The sequence below is a fragment of the Calliphora vicina genome, chromosome 2, assembly GCF_958450345.1.
Source record: "Calliphora vicina chromosome 2, idCalVici1.1, whole genome shotgun sequence".
Classification (NCBI taxonomy): Eukaryota; Metazoa; Arthropoda; class Insecta; order Diptera; family Calliphoridae; genus Calliphora; species Calliphora vicina.
Window position 1 is genome coordinate 3,243,273 of NC_088781.1, and position 18,838 is coordinate 3,262,110.

At 33.8% G+C, this 18,838-nt stretch overlaps 1 protein-coding gene across 1 annotated transcript; it reads left to right on the forward strand.

Moving 5' to 3' along the window:
• The first annotated feature begins 6,883 nt into the window (after window positions 1-6,883).
• LOC135952674 (uncharacterized) lies at window positions 6,884-11,977 on the forward strand. The gene has a single exon (XM_065502691.1). It carries the CDS (start codon window positions 6,884-6,886, stop codon window positions 11,975-11,977), a length of 5,094 nt encoding a protein of 1,697 aa, XP_065358763.1.
• The last annotated feature ends 6,861 nt before the right edge of the window (window positions 11,978-18,838 follow it).

Consider the following 18,838-nt stretch of genomic DNA (forward strand, 5'->3'; position numbering starts at 1 on the left):
AAAATTTAACTAACAAAAAACCTTTTTAATTTATGTAAATAAATCAAAAAACAGGATTAGAAAAAAAACTCTGGCCAGCAGCAAAACCTTGTTCCAGAGTGTAACCCTTAATAATTAATTTTTTATTATTTATTGTGTAAATAACTAAAATTGTAATTTGTTTTAATGTTGTAAATACAAATTTTAATTTCATTTAAAAGTACTTCATAATGGCTTAATATTCTTTTTAGTTTTTAATTAATTCAATTGTAAATTATCTTGTAGATAATCAATCAATTAATACAATTTATTAGAGACAAAAACGCAGAAGACGGTAAAACATCAATACAAATTTAAAAAAAAAAAAAGTTATTTACCTGTCGTATAATTTAATTATAAATAAAACAAAATTATAATTATGATTATGATTATTATAAATAAAACCCAAACTTATCTCAGATTACACAGATAAAACATATTGTAAATTATTAAAATATTATATATAAAATGAAATAAAATAAAAAAAGTTATATTCGTAAAAATATAAAAAATATAAATATTTCAAAAAAAGAAAGTATGCAAAAAAAAAAAACAAAGTGTTTTATTTTCATTAAGAACTGTGGTTCCAAATTCAAATATAGCTGGACAAAATTATATAGTGGAACTTGTATATGCTTTAAAGGATAAACATAGTCATGAGACGAGCTTCAGCGGTATTTGTTTATTCGTGACCAATACAGGGCAAGGGTGAAGACTAGTAAAGTAAGATTTAAATTTCTCTAAAAAAATTTAAGTTTATGCTTGATTAAATGAACTATAAGTTATATACATTGTATGAGAGCAACTTGTAAGCTATTATAAACAAGTAAGAAAGTATGGTCGGTCAAGCCCGACCATATAATACCCTACACCAAGTAAATGAGTAAAAATATTTTTCTTTTAAAATATCAATAATTTATATTTTTGAGTGATTTTCGGAAGTGGGCCTTATATGGGAGCTATGACCAATTATGGACCGATCACCATGAAATTGGGTCGTGTGATTTATGTCTACATTAAAGTTAACTATGTTGAATTTTGTGTGTATACCAACATTTTTAAGCGATTTATGCACGTTAAAGTGATTTTCGGAAGCGGGTCTATGTAGGAGCTATGACTAATTATGGACCGATCGTAACAAAATTTGGTGACATGAATTTTGTATATATAAAACTTATTTGGAGCGAAATTTGTGTAGATACATAGATAAATTAAACGTTTATGACCGATAAAGTCCAATTTCGAGGGGACATTTGTATGGGGGCTAGGTGAAATAATGGACCGATTTCAGCCAGTTTCAATAGGCTTGGTCCTTGGGCCAAAAAAGTAATATGTACCAAATTTGATCGAAATATCTTCAAAATTGCGACCTGTACTCTGCGCACAAGGTTTACATGGACAGCCAGCCAGCCAGCCAACCAGACGGACGGACGGACGGACGGACATCGTTTAATCGACTCAGAAAGCGATTCTAAGTCGATCGGTATACTTTAAGGTGGGTGTTAGACTAATATTTTTGGGCGTTACAAACATCTGCACAAACGCATAATACCCTCCCCACTATGGTGGTGTAGGGTATAAAAATATATTTCACTTTAAAGTGCAGAATAATTATTCTGCACACACACATTTTTATAATTTTTTCCAGCTAGCTTTAGGATTGGAATCATACAGCAATGTTGGTGTGGGTTACAAAAAAATATTAACAAATCTTTAAACCACACAAAGTAAGTAAATGTTTGATGATCGGTCCATAGTTGACTGTAAGTTTTAGAAATTGACCCAGCAAAAACTTTACTTACAAATAAGCCGAAAAATAAGGGGAATTTGACGATTCAACTACTTATTTTTCTACTGTAAGAAGTCATTATTTTTGTTCGCGATGTCCCAAAAGTAATCCTTTATATTTTGGCCGGAAATAAGTTGTTTTGTTAGTAGAGTTATTTATAGAATTTTTATTTACACAAAAAAATAAAAATAAAAAAAAATAAGTCGCAGACCCGATTCGAACCTGCAACCTTCTGTTTGGTAGTCTTCCGTTGTGCTCACTACACCACTGCTTAGTTATTTCATTGTACATCAAATAATGGTTTTCACACAGTAATGCAATATTCTTTTCTGTTTTTCTAAAAATATACATGCAATAAAAAAAAATGGGCAAATTGAAAAAAAGTAACAGTTTTTTTGTTTTGTTTTTTTAGACTTTACTACTTAAAAAGTAAGTTATTAAAAAAGACATTATTAAAAAGACATTGTAGATTTGTAAGTGAAGTTTTTGCTGGGGAGTTTAATAAATTAAACTTTATAACGTTAAAACACAAAAAATGTCTCTACCTATGTCCGTTATAGACTCTGAAATAATACAACCGACAAGCTCCAAACTGTTTTCATTAGAAAGGCAATTTTTTTAAGATAGTTTTAAATAACTAATACACTGCATCAGCTCCATTCAGTCCTTTTTTGAAGAAGATTTTCGAATTTTCCCATACAATTTTTTTTTCCAATTTTGAATTTTTGAAAATGTTTATGTCTTGAAATTATGTATCTAAATTAGAAATTAGATCACTAAGAAGGAATTTTTGGAAATTCGAATTTTAAGGAGGTAAAAAATTTTATTTCTACGTCTCCGGAACTGATAAATCTAGCATCAAAAATCCAACTTAATCTGAATTTATGCAGAAAATAAGCGGACAGGAGTTTGGTACTTTTTAAGTTTTAATACTTTTAAGGGGATAAAACGGCCGAAACTCGAGTTTTGATACTTTTTGTATATCATATCCCAGAAATTGAAGTCCTTTAAAAAAAATCAAATGGATTTTAGCACTTCTTTTAAATTTAAAAGGGTCAAATTTATGGCTATTTTGTCCTGGGTTTTATCTTATATCTCAGCCATTTGTGGGCCGAATGTCTCGATTTTAAATCGCAACGCAGCTGAGAGAATTCTCAATATATTTATGTATGAATCGTGATTTCAACGGAAAGTTTATTTCAACATACAGACGGACATAGATATATCGACATCGCTATCCAGAATATATATTATTTGTGAAATCGCAAATGAAAAATGTAGAAATTACAAACGGAATGACTTGCCACTGATGGTGAATGGTATAAATACGCAAACTAGTTTTCTCGATCCTGAATATAGCGAATTCAAATTTTATTGTGGTATAATCTTTTTTTAAGAACAACTACATTGACCTTTAAAAATCGTATCTTTTTTTATGTAAATAAAGTGTGGAATTTTTTTCTTTTTAATTTTTGAACGAGTTGTTTCTTTTATATGAAAAAAACTGTAAAACTCATTCCATAATAGAACAAAATTCACCTGTGAAGAAGACGAGGATGAAAGACTGGTGGTGATAAGAAAGAAAAATGTCATAAAATTGGATTGGTTTAAAAAAACAACATCATCGGGTAGTATATTAAATAATTATTCATGTTAACCAAACAAATAAAAAAAATATGTTTATGTTTTTTAGCATATTAGCAAACTCGAAATATCCGCTAGTTTTTAATTAATAAATATTTTAAAAACCACTATTAGTTATATTAAGTTTAAACACAGCCAATTTAATTTTAGTTTCAAATAGATCACTCCGGTTATTTAACATTGTTAGGTGTTTAGATCCTTCCTTATAATCTATTTTATTTCATGAATTAAACATTACTACATAATTAAATTGCTGAGTTATTTAAGACTTAAATTATAGAAACAAAAAATTGTCATCATCTTTAACGTAAGCTTCTTAATAACTTGCAATAAGTAGATTTTTCTGTCATACCCTGACTTAGTTGAAATTGTCAGCCATAATGTCATAAAATTTTATTGGCACACCTTCCTGTATGTTGCAACTAGAGATGACGACTTCTCCATAGAAAGCAAGTGCACTTGACTTGTAACAGCCACATGAGCTTATCCTTGTATAAATACTCCCACACAAAACTTATTGCTCTTAGAAAACGTATACTTTTTTTTCTTCTTTTTATTTTGTTAAACTCAATGATACTTGACGATGTGATGATATTGAAAGCAATAGATGTTGACGTTGTTCGGTTGAGATGATGTGCTTAGTTTAAAGCAATTAGCACAATATATACTGGTACATACACATTCTCTCTCTCACAAAGGATTCAATACTGATTGCACTTTATATTTTGTGTAGAATGTGTTGCATTCATATTTCTTTGAAAGGAAACGAAAGTATTTAGTGGCTACGTGTCTTACCAAGCCTTAAGTTTAAAGTACTTTTCTCGAAATAAAACGATAAAAAATATGCAGAAATTACAAGAGGGAAAGAACATCATTATTAACATCCTGGTGATGCTTGTTAAAAGGACCTTTAAAAGTAGTAGGTACTTGTTTAAGGATAACTACAAAACATACTCATAAACATAAAAGTTCTATGTTGTTTTTTTTTCTTGTTAATGTCAGTGTGGTATATATTATCATCGACATCTTCTTCGTCATTTTACTTAATGCTTTATTCAACACTGCAAAAGTGCAAATACTACTGCTCGAAAGAACAAATTCAAAAATAAAAAATAAAATACAAAAAAGAAAATCAACTAAACAACGTCAACATTCAAAGTGTTGCATGTCAAAAGTCTTTAGCTTTTTATCATTTGGCTAGCAAACACACATTCACACATATACTACATAGAACTACACACTCGACTTCAACACTCATTTGTTCAATAATTTCAAGTAGCTGGATGTTGCACAACCGCAGCCATACAAGCACAATTCGAGAGGTTGCATGTTTCGATAGGGAGAAATATTGTTGAACCCCACCGACTGACTGTCTTCATCTATTCATGAATGACATCTCAACCACGAGCCATCTATTTTAATTGGCAAAACATTCATTCATTAACTTGGTCGTTCATTCATTCAATAACTCACACCCATTATTCATGACTACTCGTATACTCATAGTAAATATGTAATGGAGTTCAACCGAATATTCGGTTTCAGTTTCGAATTATGCAAAAAATCGTTTTCAAAAAATATCTAAGCAAATTAATAGATATTTGAAAACAATCCAGAAAAACAATATTATTTTCATGACGAAGATACAAGACGGATTTGAACAAAAGTCGAACAAGTAAAGGTGGTCAAACAAAACGGTTAATCATTATTATTCGGTTTAGAACGAATATTAATGATTATTAGGTTTGGTTCGGTTTCGGCCTTAAAATCTCTATTTCGGTCAGACTATACTAAATACTGATTGCTTACTTCACGTTTTTCTGTTCGATGTTTCTTAATGGTTAACTTTTGTAACAGCACCAACTGAGAGGCATTTTCGCTGGAAATAAAATCAATCACCTTAGTTTACTTTAAAATAGAAAATTGGTTTTGATGTAAAAATAATTTATTCATCATCGTTCCAGTTTTTTTGGTGAAAAAATAATCATGTTAAAGAAAATGTGTCTAGTTTTCGAGATATGGGCGTTTTCTGGGGTCACGAACGTACGTTCGCCTTTGATGTCCAAAGAATATAGAAAAAATAACTTTCCTAGCATTTTTTTGTAATACGATAGCATTTTGATAGCTCTATATTTAGTGCAAATTATGAATTCCATCGTCTTTAAGTTCTCATAATGATAGCTATAAACATGTGGTAATGAACGTACGCAAAATAGAAGTCAACTTTAGCTGACAGTAGTGAAATGTAAAAATCTGCGAAATGGAACGAAATATTTAAAAGCGATTAATTAATTTTAAATGTGTATTAATGTAGGTATTTACACAATAAAAAATCTCTATTGGTTTTTGTTTAATTGGCTTAAATACCGGTATCTAACATAAGGGTCGCGAACTTACGATTTTTCCATATTTTGTTTTATTATATTTCCTTAACAAACAAGTAAGAAAGTATGGTTGGTCAGGCTCGACCATATAATACCCTACGTAACATTTTTCTTTTAAAAATTCAATAATTTATATTCGAGAGTGATTGTCGAAGTGGCCATTATATGGGAGCTATGACCGATCACCATGAAATTAGGTCGTAGTTTATGTCTACGTTAAAGATATTTATGTTGAATTTTATGTGTATACCAACATTTTTATGAGATTTTTGCACGTTAAAGTGATTTACGGAAGCGGGTCTTAAATGGGAGAAATAACTAATTATGAACCGATCATAATAAAATTTGGTATATTTCGGTATATATAAAACTTATTTGGAACAATTTTTGTGTTTCGGGAGGACATTTGTATGGGGGCTAGGTGAAATGATGAACCGATTTCAGCCAGTTTCAATATGCTTCGTCCTTGGGCCGAAAAAATTATATGTACCAAATTCTATCGAAATATTTTCAATAAAACACGATGATTAACAACATTTTATTTTTTGATCCTGGTTGACTAACCGTAGGAAATGCCCATATATTACAAAATTGGTGCGCCGATATACTGAAGGGTATTATGCTAGACTATCAGTATGGAGGTTACGGGTTCGTTTCTCGCCAAAGGCTTTGTTCTCGTAGACATTTCGCAATTTAAGTCTCTAAACACTGATTTGGATCAATAAACACGTGTCAGCCAACTGTCCCCAAAATACAACTCTAACAGAATAGTTACGAACATGGGAAAAGAAGAAACGAGAATGGGGAAGTAGGAGTATTCGATTTGTGGCAGCAGACAAGGGCAGTCGTGTTTTTGAAAACGTTTCTTGAGATTAATAAATAATAGTTTGCTTTGTAAAATTTAAATAAAATAGCTTTCATTATTCTTAAATATAATAATTGTGTTTGCGTTTACTTTCTTTGGTTATTGTGTGACAACTTCAGAAGTGAGATTACCCCGTGCACGTACGTAAATTGCATATGCAACAAGATGCCTAGCTTTCACAACATGAAAATTAATACACTTCGTAAAAAGTGTAAAGCTGCAGGTTTGCCGACGGATGGAAGCCGCAACGATTTAATGGTACGTTTGGAGGAAAACTTGGAAAAGACGTCATTCGTCAGTTGCAATTTTGAGCCATCGCGTGTTTCATCCCCTACGTCACCAACACACAATAATTCTAGAATAGAATCAAACACATTACAAATTCTGCACACAATGTCTCTGCCAACGACAACGCCTGCGTCATTGGATTCGACAACTTTTACAACTCGTCCAATATGTACAACGTCTGTACAAAAGTCGAACTCAGAGAATATTTGCAACAATTTAACAACGCATCGTTATTACGATGAAAACAACAACAATCAACAGTCATCAAGTATGCAGAAAACTACTCTGCCTAACTTCGCAGTAACGACAAGCGACCAACAAAATATGACGTCGTCACCAACGAGTATGTATACACCACATACACAAACATCAACTAATGGTCGTTATTTTGAATTTCAACCACAATTTGTTGCCACAACACACTCGAATGTTCGTCAGCCACATGTTGCTACATTAAATGGTGGTTACAATTATGGTCAACATGTTGCTAATGTGGCAAATGTGGAAATGTTTCCCATACGAAATGTAGCTGCTAGTAGTGTTTCTCAGCAATATGTTCCTGTTTCGACGGGTGCCCATTATTTTCGTTCTCATATTAAAGACAAAAATGTTGCAAGGGTGATTGACAACAGCTTTGATGCAAATTCTGTTGCGAGCAACTATACACATAATTTTGCAACGTATACTGACATGCACGGACAAGAAAATTGTGAGAATGAAAATGTATACACAACGAGTTCAAATGAAGGTATTAATTCATATGGCAACATGCACGAAAATAAAAATTTTGAAAATCAACACACAAACATGAGTTTTGCCGCTGATGGAAACAGAATGTATAATAATTATCAATGGAATTATGAGCAACAAAATTTATCGGACGGTTGTGTAAATAGGAATTATAATATGCCTAATGCAGAACGACGTAATATTAATGATACACCAGTTTTTACACCTCGAAAGCAGGTAACATTTTCAATTCCTTCGGTTCCAATGGACAATTTTAACGGCAATGAAATGAATCAACAACGGAATATGGGGTCAGGTTATAATTTTGACAATGGCTATACTAATGTACGTGAAGTAGTATCTTTATTGCCGGAATTTAACCCTACATCATTATCGTCGATAAACGCAAGACAATTTATAAATCGTGTGGAACTTTTACGGATTGCATATCGATGGAACGATGAAATTCTAATTTTTGCAGTTCAACAGAAAATGCAAGGTGCCGCCAAGTACTGGATCGATTCTTTGGAATTGGTGTTTAGATCGTGGGCGGAATTTGTCAGGAAATTTATCAATGATTTTCCGTGTGTGGAGAACGAAGCAGATATCCACGTTAAGATGTCACGTACCAAACGTAATGGTGATGAATCTCCACAAGATTATTATTATCGGATGCTGGCTATAGGTAAACGAGGTGGATTGTCAGACTCCGCCATATCCCGCCACATAATTAATGGTATAAACGAACCTGATTTGAAAATGAAAATTTCAAACAATTACTGCGAGTGTAGCGACTTGTTGCGTGATATTGTGACATTTTGTATGCACAATGAAATAAAGCAGTCAACGAAGGACACGAGAATAAAGGGGTCTACCCCAACTACAGTGAGTTATCGAAATAATTATAGTGATAAACGAAGCGAAAATACTGTTAAGTGTTTTAATTGCCACGAACCGGGACATTATTCGAAAAATTGTCCTGTACCGCAACGTAAACCGAGATGTGCAAGATGTAATCGTACGAATCATCAGACCGAAAATTGTCCTGATGGACACGAACAGGAGGGACGCCATCCAACCGTCAACCAAATCGATGAACCGAAAACGAAATTACAGGTAATTGTAAAGCAAATAATTGTTAACAATGCGACGACGGACGCTTTTATTGATCCTGGAAGTAAATGTACACTTATACGGGAAAGTTTTGCAACTGGCTTTGATTCAGTAGAACCATGTTCTATACTGTTGGAGGGCTTTGCTCATGGCAAATATGAAAGTACCGGCAAAATTAAACTAAATATTATTATTGACGATATATCTCATGATGTTTACGTGTTAGTTGTGGCAGATGACCTAATATGTGAAAACATATTACTCGGTAGGGATATTTTATGCCAACAAGGTAGCCGTTTGGTAATAGAAGGTGATGAATGCCACTTGGAGAGGATTATGGCCATATCTACCAGCAACGAGATGAACCTGGATGAACAAAGTAAACTCCAGAACGTGTTAAACAGCCACCGCACTACGTTTGCCGATAATTCACATGATTTAGGTGAATGTAAGGTTTTCAACATGGATATTAAACTAACATCTGACGTACCAATACACGTTAAACCATATCGTATTCCGTTTTCTAAACGTCCAATTGTTGATACGTTGGTGAATGAGCTTTTGGATGCCAATATAATACGACCATCGAATTCACCTTACGCTTCAGGTATCGTCTTGGTGGAAAAGAAGAATAATGAACACCGCTTATGTGTCGATTTTCGCGCACTTAATCGTATCACTGTTAAAATACCTTTTCCGATGCCTAATTTAGAGGAACAATTTGCGCAGCTAGCCGGAAACGAATACTTCACATCGTTGGATTTGCGAATGGGCTACCATCAAATAAAAATGGATGAATCTTCTAAACAATATACGGCGTTTGTGACAATGCAGGGTCACTACGAATACAATCGAATGCCTTTCGGTTTGGTGAACGCTCCAGCTGTATTCCAACGCGTTATGAACTCTTTAATAGCCAAAATGAATCAAGGTGAGGTGCTGGCGTATTTGGATGATGTTATCATTCCAAGCAAAACTGTTGAGGAGGGGTTACAACGTTTGGAGAAGTTTTTGTGCATACTGGATGATGCTGGTTTAACTCTAAGACTGGACAAATGTAAATTCCTGGAACGTGAAATTTCGTATCTGGGGCACAAGGTGAGTGAGGGTGGAATCACCCCGGGAGATGGGAAAGTGAGTGCCATAAAAAATTTCATACCTCCCAGAAATGTTACTGAAGTCCGGCGATTCCTGGGACTGACTGGGTTTTTCCGAAAATTTGTAGAGGGCTATTCGATAATATCTAAGCCTCTGACCAATTTATTACGCAAAGATGCCCAATTCGTTTGGGGTGACGATCAACAGAAGGCATTCGGGAAATTAATTGATGTACTTAGTAGTCGACCAGTATTGTGCTTGTATGATTACGATGCCATACACGAAGTACATACCGATGCTAGCGCAGTTGGCGTTGCTGGTGTCCTACTTCAGTCTGCTTATGGTAAATCATGGAGGCCAGTTTTCTACTACAGTCGACATTGTACTCCAACGGAGTCCTCTTATCATAGCTATGAACTTGAGATGTTAGCTATCATCGAATCTCTTGAGAGATTTCGTATATATGTTTTGGGTAAGCCATTCCGATTAGTTACGGATTGTTCGGCGATTGCGAAGGCGAGAAGTAATAAGGAAATGATACCCAAAATAGCACGGTGGTGGATGAGAATCCTCGATTATGACTGCGAAATTTTACATCGACAAGGCTCCCGCATGAGCCACGTTGATGCTCTAAGTCGAGCACCGGACCCAAACGCTCCTGAAATAAATGAAATTGACCGTATAATGAGTCTGAATATTGAAGAGGAAGATTGGCTACTCACGATGCAAATACAGGATCCAGATTTATTGAATATTATTGCTGTTTTGAGGGACCAAAAGCGTTCACCGCAGAAGGAGCAACTGAACCGAGAGTATTCTTTGATAAACAGGCGCCTGTATCGCAAGGAAGAAGGTAAGGTGAAATTTGTTGTTCCTAAGTGCGTTCGTTGGCGGGTGGTTAAGTCATGCCATGACGATGTGGGCCATTTTGGACTCGAAAAGACTATCCAACGCATCCAACAGAATTTTTGGTTTCCGAAAATACGGAAGTATGTTAAGAATTACATTGCTGGTTGCATTGAATGTTGCTATAATCGAGCAAAGACTGGTAAGGCTGAAGGTCAGATGTATATAAGTGAACCAGAACCTATACCATTCCGTCAGATCCATATAGACCATTTGGGTCCCTTTGTCCGTAGTAAGCGAGGAAACACCCACGTTTTGGCAATATCTGACGCCTTTAGCAAATTTCTAATCGTTAAACCAGTGAAGTCTACAAAGACACAGCCAGTTATAACGGCGCTGAACGAGATAACTAGTTATTTTGGTTTGCCGAAAATTATTGTGTCGGACCGCGGTACCGCTTTCACATCGAAAACTTTCGAACAGTATTGTAAGCAGAATAATATCAAACATGTAAAAACAGCCGTACGTACCCCCAGGGCCAACGGTCAAGTGGAGAGGGCCAACGGTATAATCCTATCATATTTACGAACTGCAGTCGATATAAAAGGCGATTGGGATCTTTCATTAAGAGATCTTCAGTGGAGTGTAAACTCTCAGAGAAATGCTACTTCAGGGTTTAGCCCCAACGAATTGGTTTTTGATTTCAAACTCATTGATGTCGTACAAAATCATATTATCGCCGCAATACATGATGACATTTCCGAAAATGAAGCGGATACCTCCAGTGCAGATAAACGTGAGTTGGCCATTGTAAACGTCGCCAACGAGAAGAAAAAGTGGAAAGCTCGATTTGACCGGAAACACATCAAACCCACTTTATATGAACAAGGTGATCTAGTGGTGGTAGAGAACGAAGCTGCAGCAACGGGTGAATCCAGGAAGCTAGAACCCAAATACAAAGGACCGTACACTATCGCTCGAATTCTTGATAAAGACCGATATCTTATTGAGGATGTACCAGGAATGTCGGTTACTTCAAGAAAATTCTGTTCCGTATTTTCTTCAGACAAGCTGAAACCCTGGTGCCGAACTTTGCCTGAATTAGATCTTGATGATGAAGACAAAGGAATCGAGGACGATCCCAAGTCAGGATTGGCCGAACTGTCAGCCAACTGTCCCCAAAATACAACTCTAACAGAATAGTTACGAACATGGGAAAAGAAGAAACGAGAATGGGGAAGTAGGAGTATTCGATTTGTGGCAGCAGACAAGGGCAGTCGTGTTTTTGAAAACGTTTCTTGAGATTAATAAATAATAGTTTGCTTTGTAAAATTTAAATAAAATAGCTTTCATTATTCTTAAATATAATAATTGTGTTTGCGTTTACTTTCTTTGGTTATTGTGTGACACACGATTGCAATATTAACCAGTAAAAAATAATAATAGTCAGTCAAGCCCGATCATATAGTACCCTACACTGAGTATATGAACAAATCATTAAGCTATCCAAATTTCAATATAATTTTTGTGAATGAATTTCGGACCGCCATGAAATTAAATCGTGTAATTTATATCTATATGAAACTTATTTTTATTAAATTTTATTTGGACCCCAACATTACTAAGAGATAAGTGGGCCTTATACATATGTGAGCTATGGTCAATTATGAATTGATCCGGCACAAATTTAAATGTGATTTCCTTTTATATAAAACTTATTTGAGGAGGAATTTGATATGAATCACGGACATCGATCAGTATAATTGAGGGTGGGTATTGTAGGGTATAACAATCAATGTGTGGTAAGGAGGCTATATCCGGCTGTGCCGAATCTTATACCAAGTTATACTTTAAAATAAAAATTTTAAATATTGTTAGTTAAATAAAATTAAAAAACAAACAAAAATTCAAAATATTTTAGTGAAAAAATTGTATGCCAAAAATGTATTTAAAAAAAATTCTTATTAATTTCAACATACAGATCCTTTGTGGGGTAGCAAATGCAAAAATGTAGAAATTATAAACGGAAAGACAAACTAATATATGCCGTGGCCACTCATGATGTTGCGATTATTATAGTACAAAAATATTGTGTACTGCCAAAAAAATCCAAAAGTCGAAATCCTAGTAAACTTTACAAAGTTAATGCACTATCTCACATTTAAGGACATGATGAAAATATTAAGCTTAATTTGGAAACTACATTGGTCCCCTTTAGTTTGAATCCTCCTCAATGGTGCATTTGTCATCTTTGCATATAAGGTCTATTTGCAGTTTTCATTCATTCTACTGCATCTCTTACTTACTGCTATGTAGTTGTTGAAATTATCTAATAAATTTGTTTAGTTCATTTTTGAATTCGAAAAATTTATGACATGGAATATAATTCATGATACTTTTTGGCTTAAGCTGCAACAAGGGAGGAATACAAATATAGATTTGAATTCTGCAATTCAGATGTTACTAGAAATGTTTGACTAACTTCCATCACATACATACAGACAATAATATTTGTACTCTACAGAATGAGAGGATTTAATTTTGCTCTTTATAATATGGAGGAAGTACGTTGTTGCTTTTGGTCTGTAGTGCAAGTCAGCCAGCTTAAACTATTTGACAATTGTATTATGCTGTTGTTGTTGTTGCTGTAGTTGTATTGGCAAATATCTCTATACACATCCATCTGAAAGTACATTCCAATTTGATTGCCTTGGCCATGTTTATTGTAGAGTTTCCTTCAGTTGGACGGTTGGTGGAACCTTTTTGCCTTGTGTATTTTTCTGATTTCGTTGATGGCGTTTATTTTTTCAACGTTTTCCTTTTGCAATCTAAGCATTATAATGGCGTTAAGCTGCTTAAGAATTCAATTATTTTTGTAGCTTAAAATATAAGCTGCACTGAAACTTAATGTAATGATGATACTTTTGGTTTGCTGGCTCACACCACTCTCTGTGCTCGTGTACTTACACATCCATCCAGCCATCGATGATGAAGCTGTAGTAGTGGTGTAAGTTGGGTGGTATTAGTGGTATTTTGTGGTGTTTGCAGATAAAGGTTTAAATTTACCCAAACCTCATTATTTAACTCTTCCTTGCTTTAATAACTATTCTTTCAATATTCATAGTCTCCTTAGTGGCAGTGGTTTACTTATTGTACTTTGTAGTGGTTTTTGTGGTTACATGCACATCACTATTTTTCCTCTATCTCTTCCTTTTTGTATTCTGCCATTGGCTGTTATGTCCTTTTAAATTAGATGAAGTGGTTATAGTAGCAGTTATAGAAGCAGTATTAGTGTTAGTCTTAGCTGTTGTCCTTCTTCATTCAGCTGCCATTATCTGGCATTAGTTTAAGTTATTTCAAAGCTAATTTTAATTTATTTTACACCAAAGAAAAACTCCCTGTATGTTTTGATGGACTTTCATTTATTTCTAAACGTTTTCAAGTCAAGACTAAGAAGTGTTAATTGTGCTGCCGTTAGAGTAAAATGAAGGGTCCTTTATGCAATGTGTGTTTATCAGATCAAGGATTAGTTTATAGTCGTAATCGTATAAGTGTTATTTCTTTTTAAATCAACACTTAAGAATGTGACACTTCACTATGAACAATTTTTCCAACACACAAGTGGAAGTAGAGTAATATTAAGACATTTAATCAGAATTTAATATTTCTTATTTAAGTTGTTGATTTTGTTTTAACTAAGAGAACACTATTATTAAAATTTTATTATCAGTCTAGCCAGGAGATATGGAAAAAGAAGCTAAATGGGCCCGGAATGGCTAAATGTCCTAAAAACAAGGACAGAACAAAGCTAGCTTATTGGAAAGCTTTATATATTCCCTGTAAAAAGCACATATGTATATTAAAGTACCACAAACCATTACTTATCACATGATGTTTACTTAGCAGTGCGGTTCGAAATTCAAATTTAACTTGAATAAATGATTCTCGAGAATAATGAAGGAACAATTTTGCAATTGGCATTACATTTCCAGTTTTTATAACAACGAATTCATTCTATTGTATTATCCATTCTATTTAGGAGGATTCTTGTAAGTATCTTGGATGGTATAGAAAGAAGTGAGATTCCACGATAATTCTTACATTGCGAAAAGTCCCCTTTTTCGGTACTTTTATAAGGATTCCTTGAAGCCAGTCGCTTGGTAATTTTTCCTCGTACCAAATTTTTTCGAAGAGTGGATGAAATATCGTAGCCTGGGCAGCATTTTAGAATTTCTGGTAGAATCCGGTCAAAACCTGGCGATTTTTTGTTTTTTAGTTTTTTAATAGCGGTCTCTATTTCATCTAGAGATGGAGGGCTGGTGTTAAGATGTATTAATGTTGAAGCGGACATGTCATTGGATGGTCCAGGATAAGGTGCGCTGTTGTTGAGGGTTTCCATAAAGTTCATCCTCTATCATATTAATTGTTCATCTACGTTTGTCAGTAGAGTTCCGTCCTTGGATTTGATGCATCGGTCAGGTGGTTTATGTCTACCAGTTAGTTTTCTTATCATAGTTTTATCTCATAAACAGTTTTAGTGTCGTTTTTTTTTTTGCTTGGGCTGCAGGTTCATCGGTAATATCCTTTTGTCTCTCTCTTCTTACCTCCTTATCCACCATTGAATATGCATTGTCTAGTTCAATGGGTTTATTAAGCAAGCCTTCATTGTTCCTTGATGATTCCAAAGATCTTTCTTCGATTAAGGACCAAGTTCGTGAGCTCATCCACTATTTTCTTCCCTTGGGGACTTGTCCCAGTATTTGTTTACATGTTCGTTAAACATTCCCTTTTATCTGATTCCAACATTGTTCCACTCCATGATTTGGATTGAATTCCTGTTCTATTAATCAGTTAATATCGTTTTCTACCGCTTGTAGATAGCTGAGTGTCTTTAATTTTGCGACTTTCATCTGCAAGATAGCGACAACCAGGTGATGATCAGATCCAATATCGGCGCTGCGTTCTCCTCTAAAATCGCAGAGGTTATGTTTCCATTTACAGCTCATTCAGAAGTGGTCAATTCGATTTTCAGTCCTCCTATTTGGAGAGACCCATGACGTTTTATGGTTAAGTTCATGTTTTGAATAGTATTCCTCCTACTACCTGAACTAGACACATCAAAACGCCGATAAACATAAACTTAAACAATACAAATTTAAAAATGCAATATCTCCTGGATATGACCTGATCTTTTAAAAAGGCGTATACCATTCTGACCCAAATTACGGCTTTTCCTGTGACATTTTAAAAGTTAAAACTTTACTTACAGACAATATTATTTTAATTATCAAATATGGGCAATAGGTAAATGACAGGAGAAGGAAAATGAGTGATGGAATTGAATTTCCAATCGGTAAATGTAATTCATGGTATGCTAGCGAGTAAACTACGATTATTTAAAATAATAATATTTAGTCATAGACTTTCAATAACTAGGCATTTTTAGAGTACTTTGTCTTAACCAATGCATGGAGTCCCACAAAATCTCACATGAATTTAATAAATGTATAAGGTTTCCCGCTTTTACAAGTGTTTAAGTAATATGTATTTGTTAAGAATTTATAATTTTCAAGTAGATGTTTTTGTAAAATAACAAAATGTAAAGACTTCATTCATCCTTCCTTTTTGACCTGCCAAAAACAAACTCATACTTGAATATTGTTGAAACTGTTTTTCTCATGTTTGTGTGTTTCTGTGTGTGTGTTCATGTTTAAGTGAGCTGTAATGATTACAAGAGGAAATCCACTTCAAACTGAAAATCATTTACAACAATAGGCAACCCAGTCTGAAACAAATGAAACAACATGCAAACAATAAAAACTAAACAAACCCACAAACAAGTAACAGAAGCAACAAAATTTACTTTACTACTACACCTACAATACAAAAAAAAAAATCCACATACAAACACACAAACAAACACTCATGATAGTAATGATGAGCATGATGAACACTTCTGTATATACGTTGAATCTGTGTGTGAATGTGATTGTGGATGCCTAAAGAGGGAAAAATGAAGGATCGACTACACAACTGAAGCAACTAAGCAAACATATGCTAAGGACTAAAGTTGCTACAAACAAACACACACACACATTCATTCATTGACTAACATATGCACACATTAACAACCACATCAAAATTTAATTAAAATTCCATCAACGTATACTTTCACACAAATACACACACATACGCACGCACACATGCCTACTTCTTTATGAAAAACAACACATACTTGTGTTGTGTACTCACACATCCATCATATAAAACTACAAAATTTTATACTTTTCAAAAGCACACTCACGCAAAATATGTAGCTGCAAAAGCAGCAGGATTATTGTATGAACATCATAACGGAAAATCATAATATAATACAAGATGTGATAAAGATGAGCAACAACAAAATAAACATTTACATCAGTAGGTAGCATCAGCAACAGCTTCAGCTTCACCATTTTACATCACATCACAACATCATTTGTTTGTCTGTCTGTCGCATCACAACATCACAAAGTACACGTGTCGTTTACATTTCTTTTAAACATTCTCCATTTTTTGTTCTCTCTCTCTCTTTCTTTTAATTTTTGAGTTTATTAACAACAACAGCCAACGCTGCAACAGCGATTGCCGGAAATTTAAAAATGAAAAAATTCACGACATATTAAGCTTTAATACTCGTATTAATGTTCATGATATTGTGGACAGTGGTGCTATTGGCGAATATTGATGTTTCTGATTATTGGTTTATCTTTTAATTAGTAACCATTTTATATAAAAATAAATTATTTCCAAATAGTGCTTCAAATGATAATCTGTGATCACTTATATTTTCAAGTAAAAATCAGCATTTCATATGAAAATTCACTGAAACATAAAAGTAGGTAAACATAGGTCGTTGATCCAAATAGAAAAAGGAGGAGGATCTGTGATCACTTATATTTTCAAGCAAAATTTAAATTAACTAAAACAGAACCACGTTTTTGTTTAAATCGAAACATCTATGTGATTAAAAGTCGGTTAATAGTGATCCAAATGGAAACAGTAAAAAATCTGTGATCACTTTCAGTAAAAAATTAATTTTTCAAATATAAGGGTCAATAAATAGTGATCCAAAAATAAAAATGACGAGTCTGTTAATATACAAAATTCAAAAATCATGTTTATCAACATTTCCATTAGTGTAGACTTTTACTATGTAGACTTTTATCAAAATCAATCATCGATTACTGTGACAGATATCTAAAATCAACATCACCATTTCAAAATTTCACGTAACTTTCTCATCGTCACAGTAATCGATGATTGATTTTGATAAAATGTATTAACGATAAAAACACGTTGGTTTATTGAATATTTTTCCACAATTAATTTGCCACGTGTCTACTTCACGACTGCCAAATATGAACTGTCAAGACTAAAGTTTATTAAAATGGCGGCCAAACAAAGTAGTATACCTTCCTGGCGGACACACTGTATTTGCCTTATACACAATTTAATAGACTTATTTGTAATTTTAAAAGGTAAACACTTAACAATATCGATATATTTATATCACCTGAATGTCGCATAGCTTTGACAACCTTTTGAATTTCATTTTTTTTACTCGATTTCTTCAAGTGTTCTTCTATGAAGTGATTGTGTCATAACGCAAATCTTAAACAAAGAATGTGATAACTGTTTGTTCCCCCTCATCACACCAGCAACAAATATCGTCTGTATGTAAACGAAACATCTAGTAATAACAGCTACATTTAAATTTAATTTATTATTTATTTTTCCATACACACAAGCTCGTGGTAAATATCCTCACAGACAATTCGAGAGAATTAGCTTTTGCTCTAAAAATTATAGCTTGAAGATTGTATAAGTTCTGTTTAAAAACTGGTCGAAAGTTGCTATTCAAAAGAGATTTAAACTTTCCTTTTAAACCCACTGTCCCCAGTCTCTTCTTTCATGTATTGGACATGTGCGTTTGCATTCATACACAGACAGGTATTAAAGACTTTAACATCATTATTAATATTCTCCCGACATTGGTGGTTGTTGGGAAGCATTGACGGTAGC

Bases quoted from the DNA above. Each gene is read 5' to 3' on its own strand.
- LOC135952674 (XM_065502691.1), top strand. From the start codon at position 6,884: ATGAAAATTAATACACTTCGTAAAAAGTGTAAAGCTGCAGGTTTGCCG.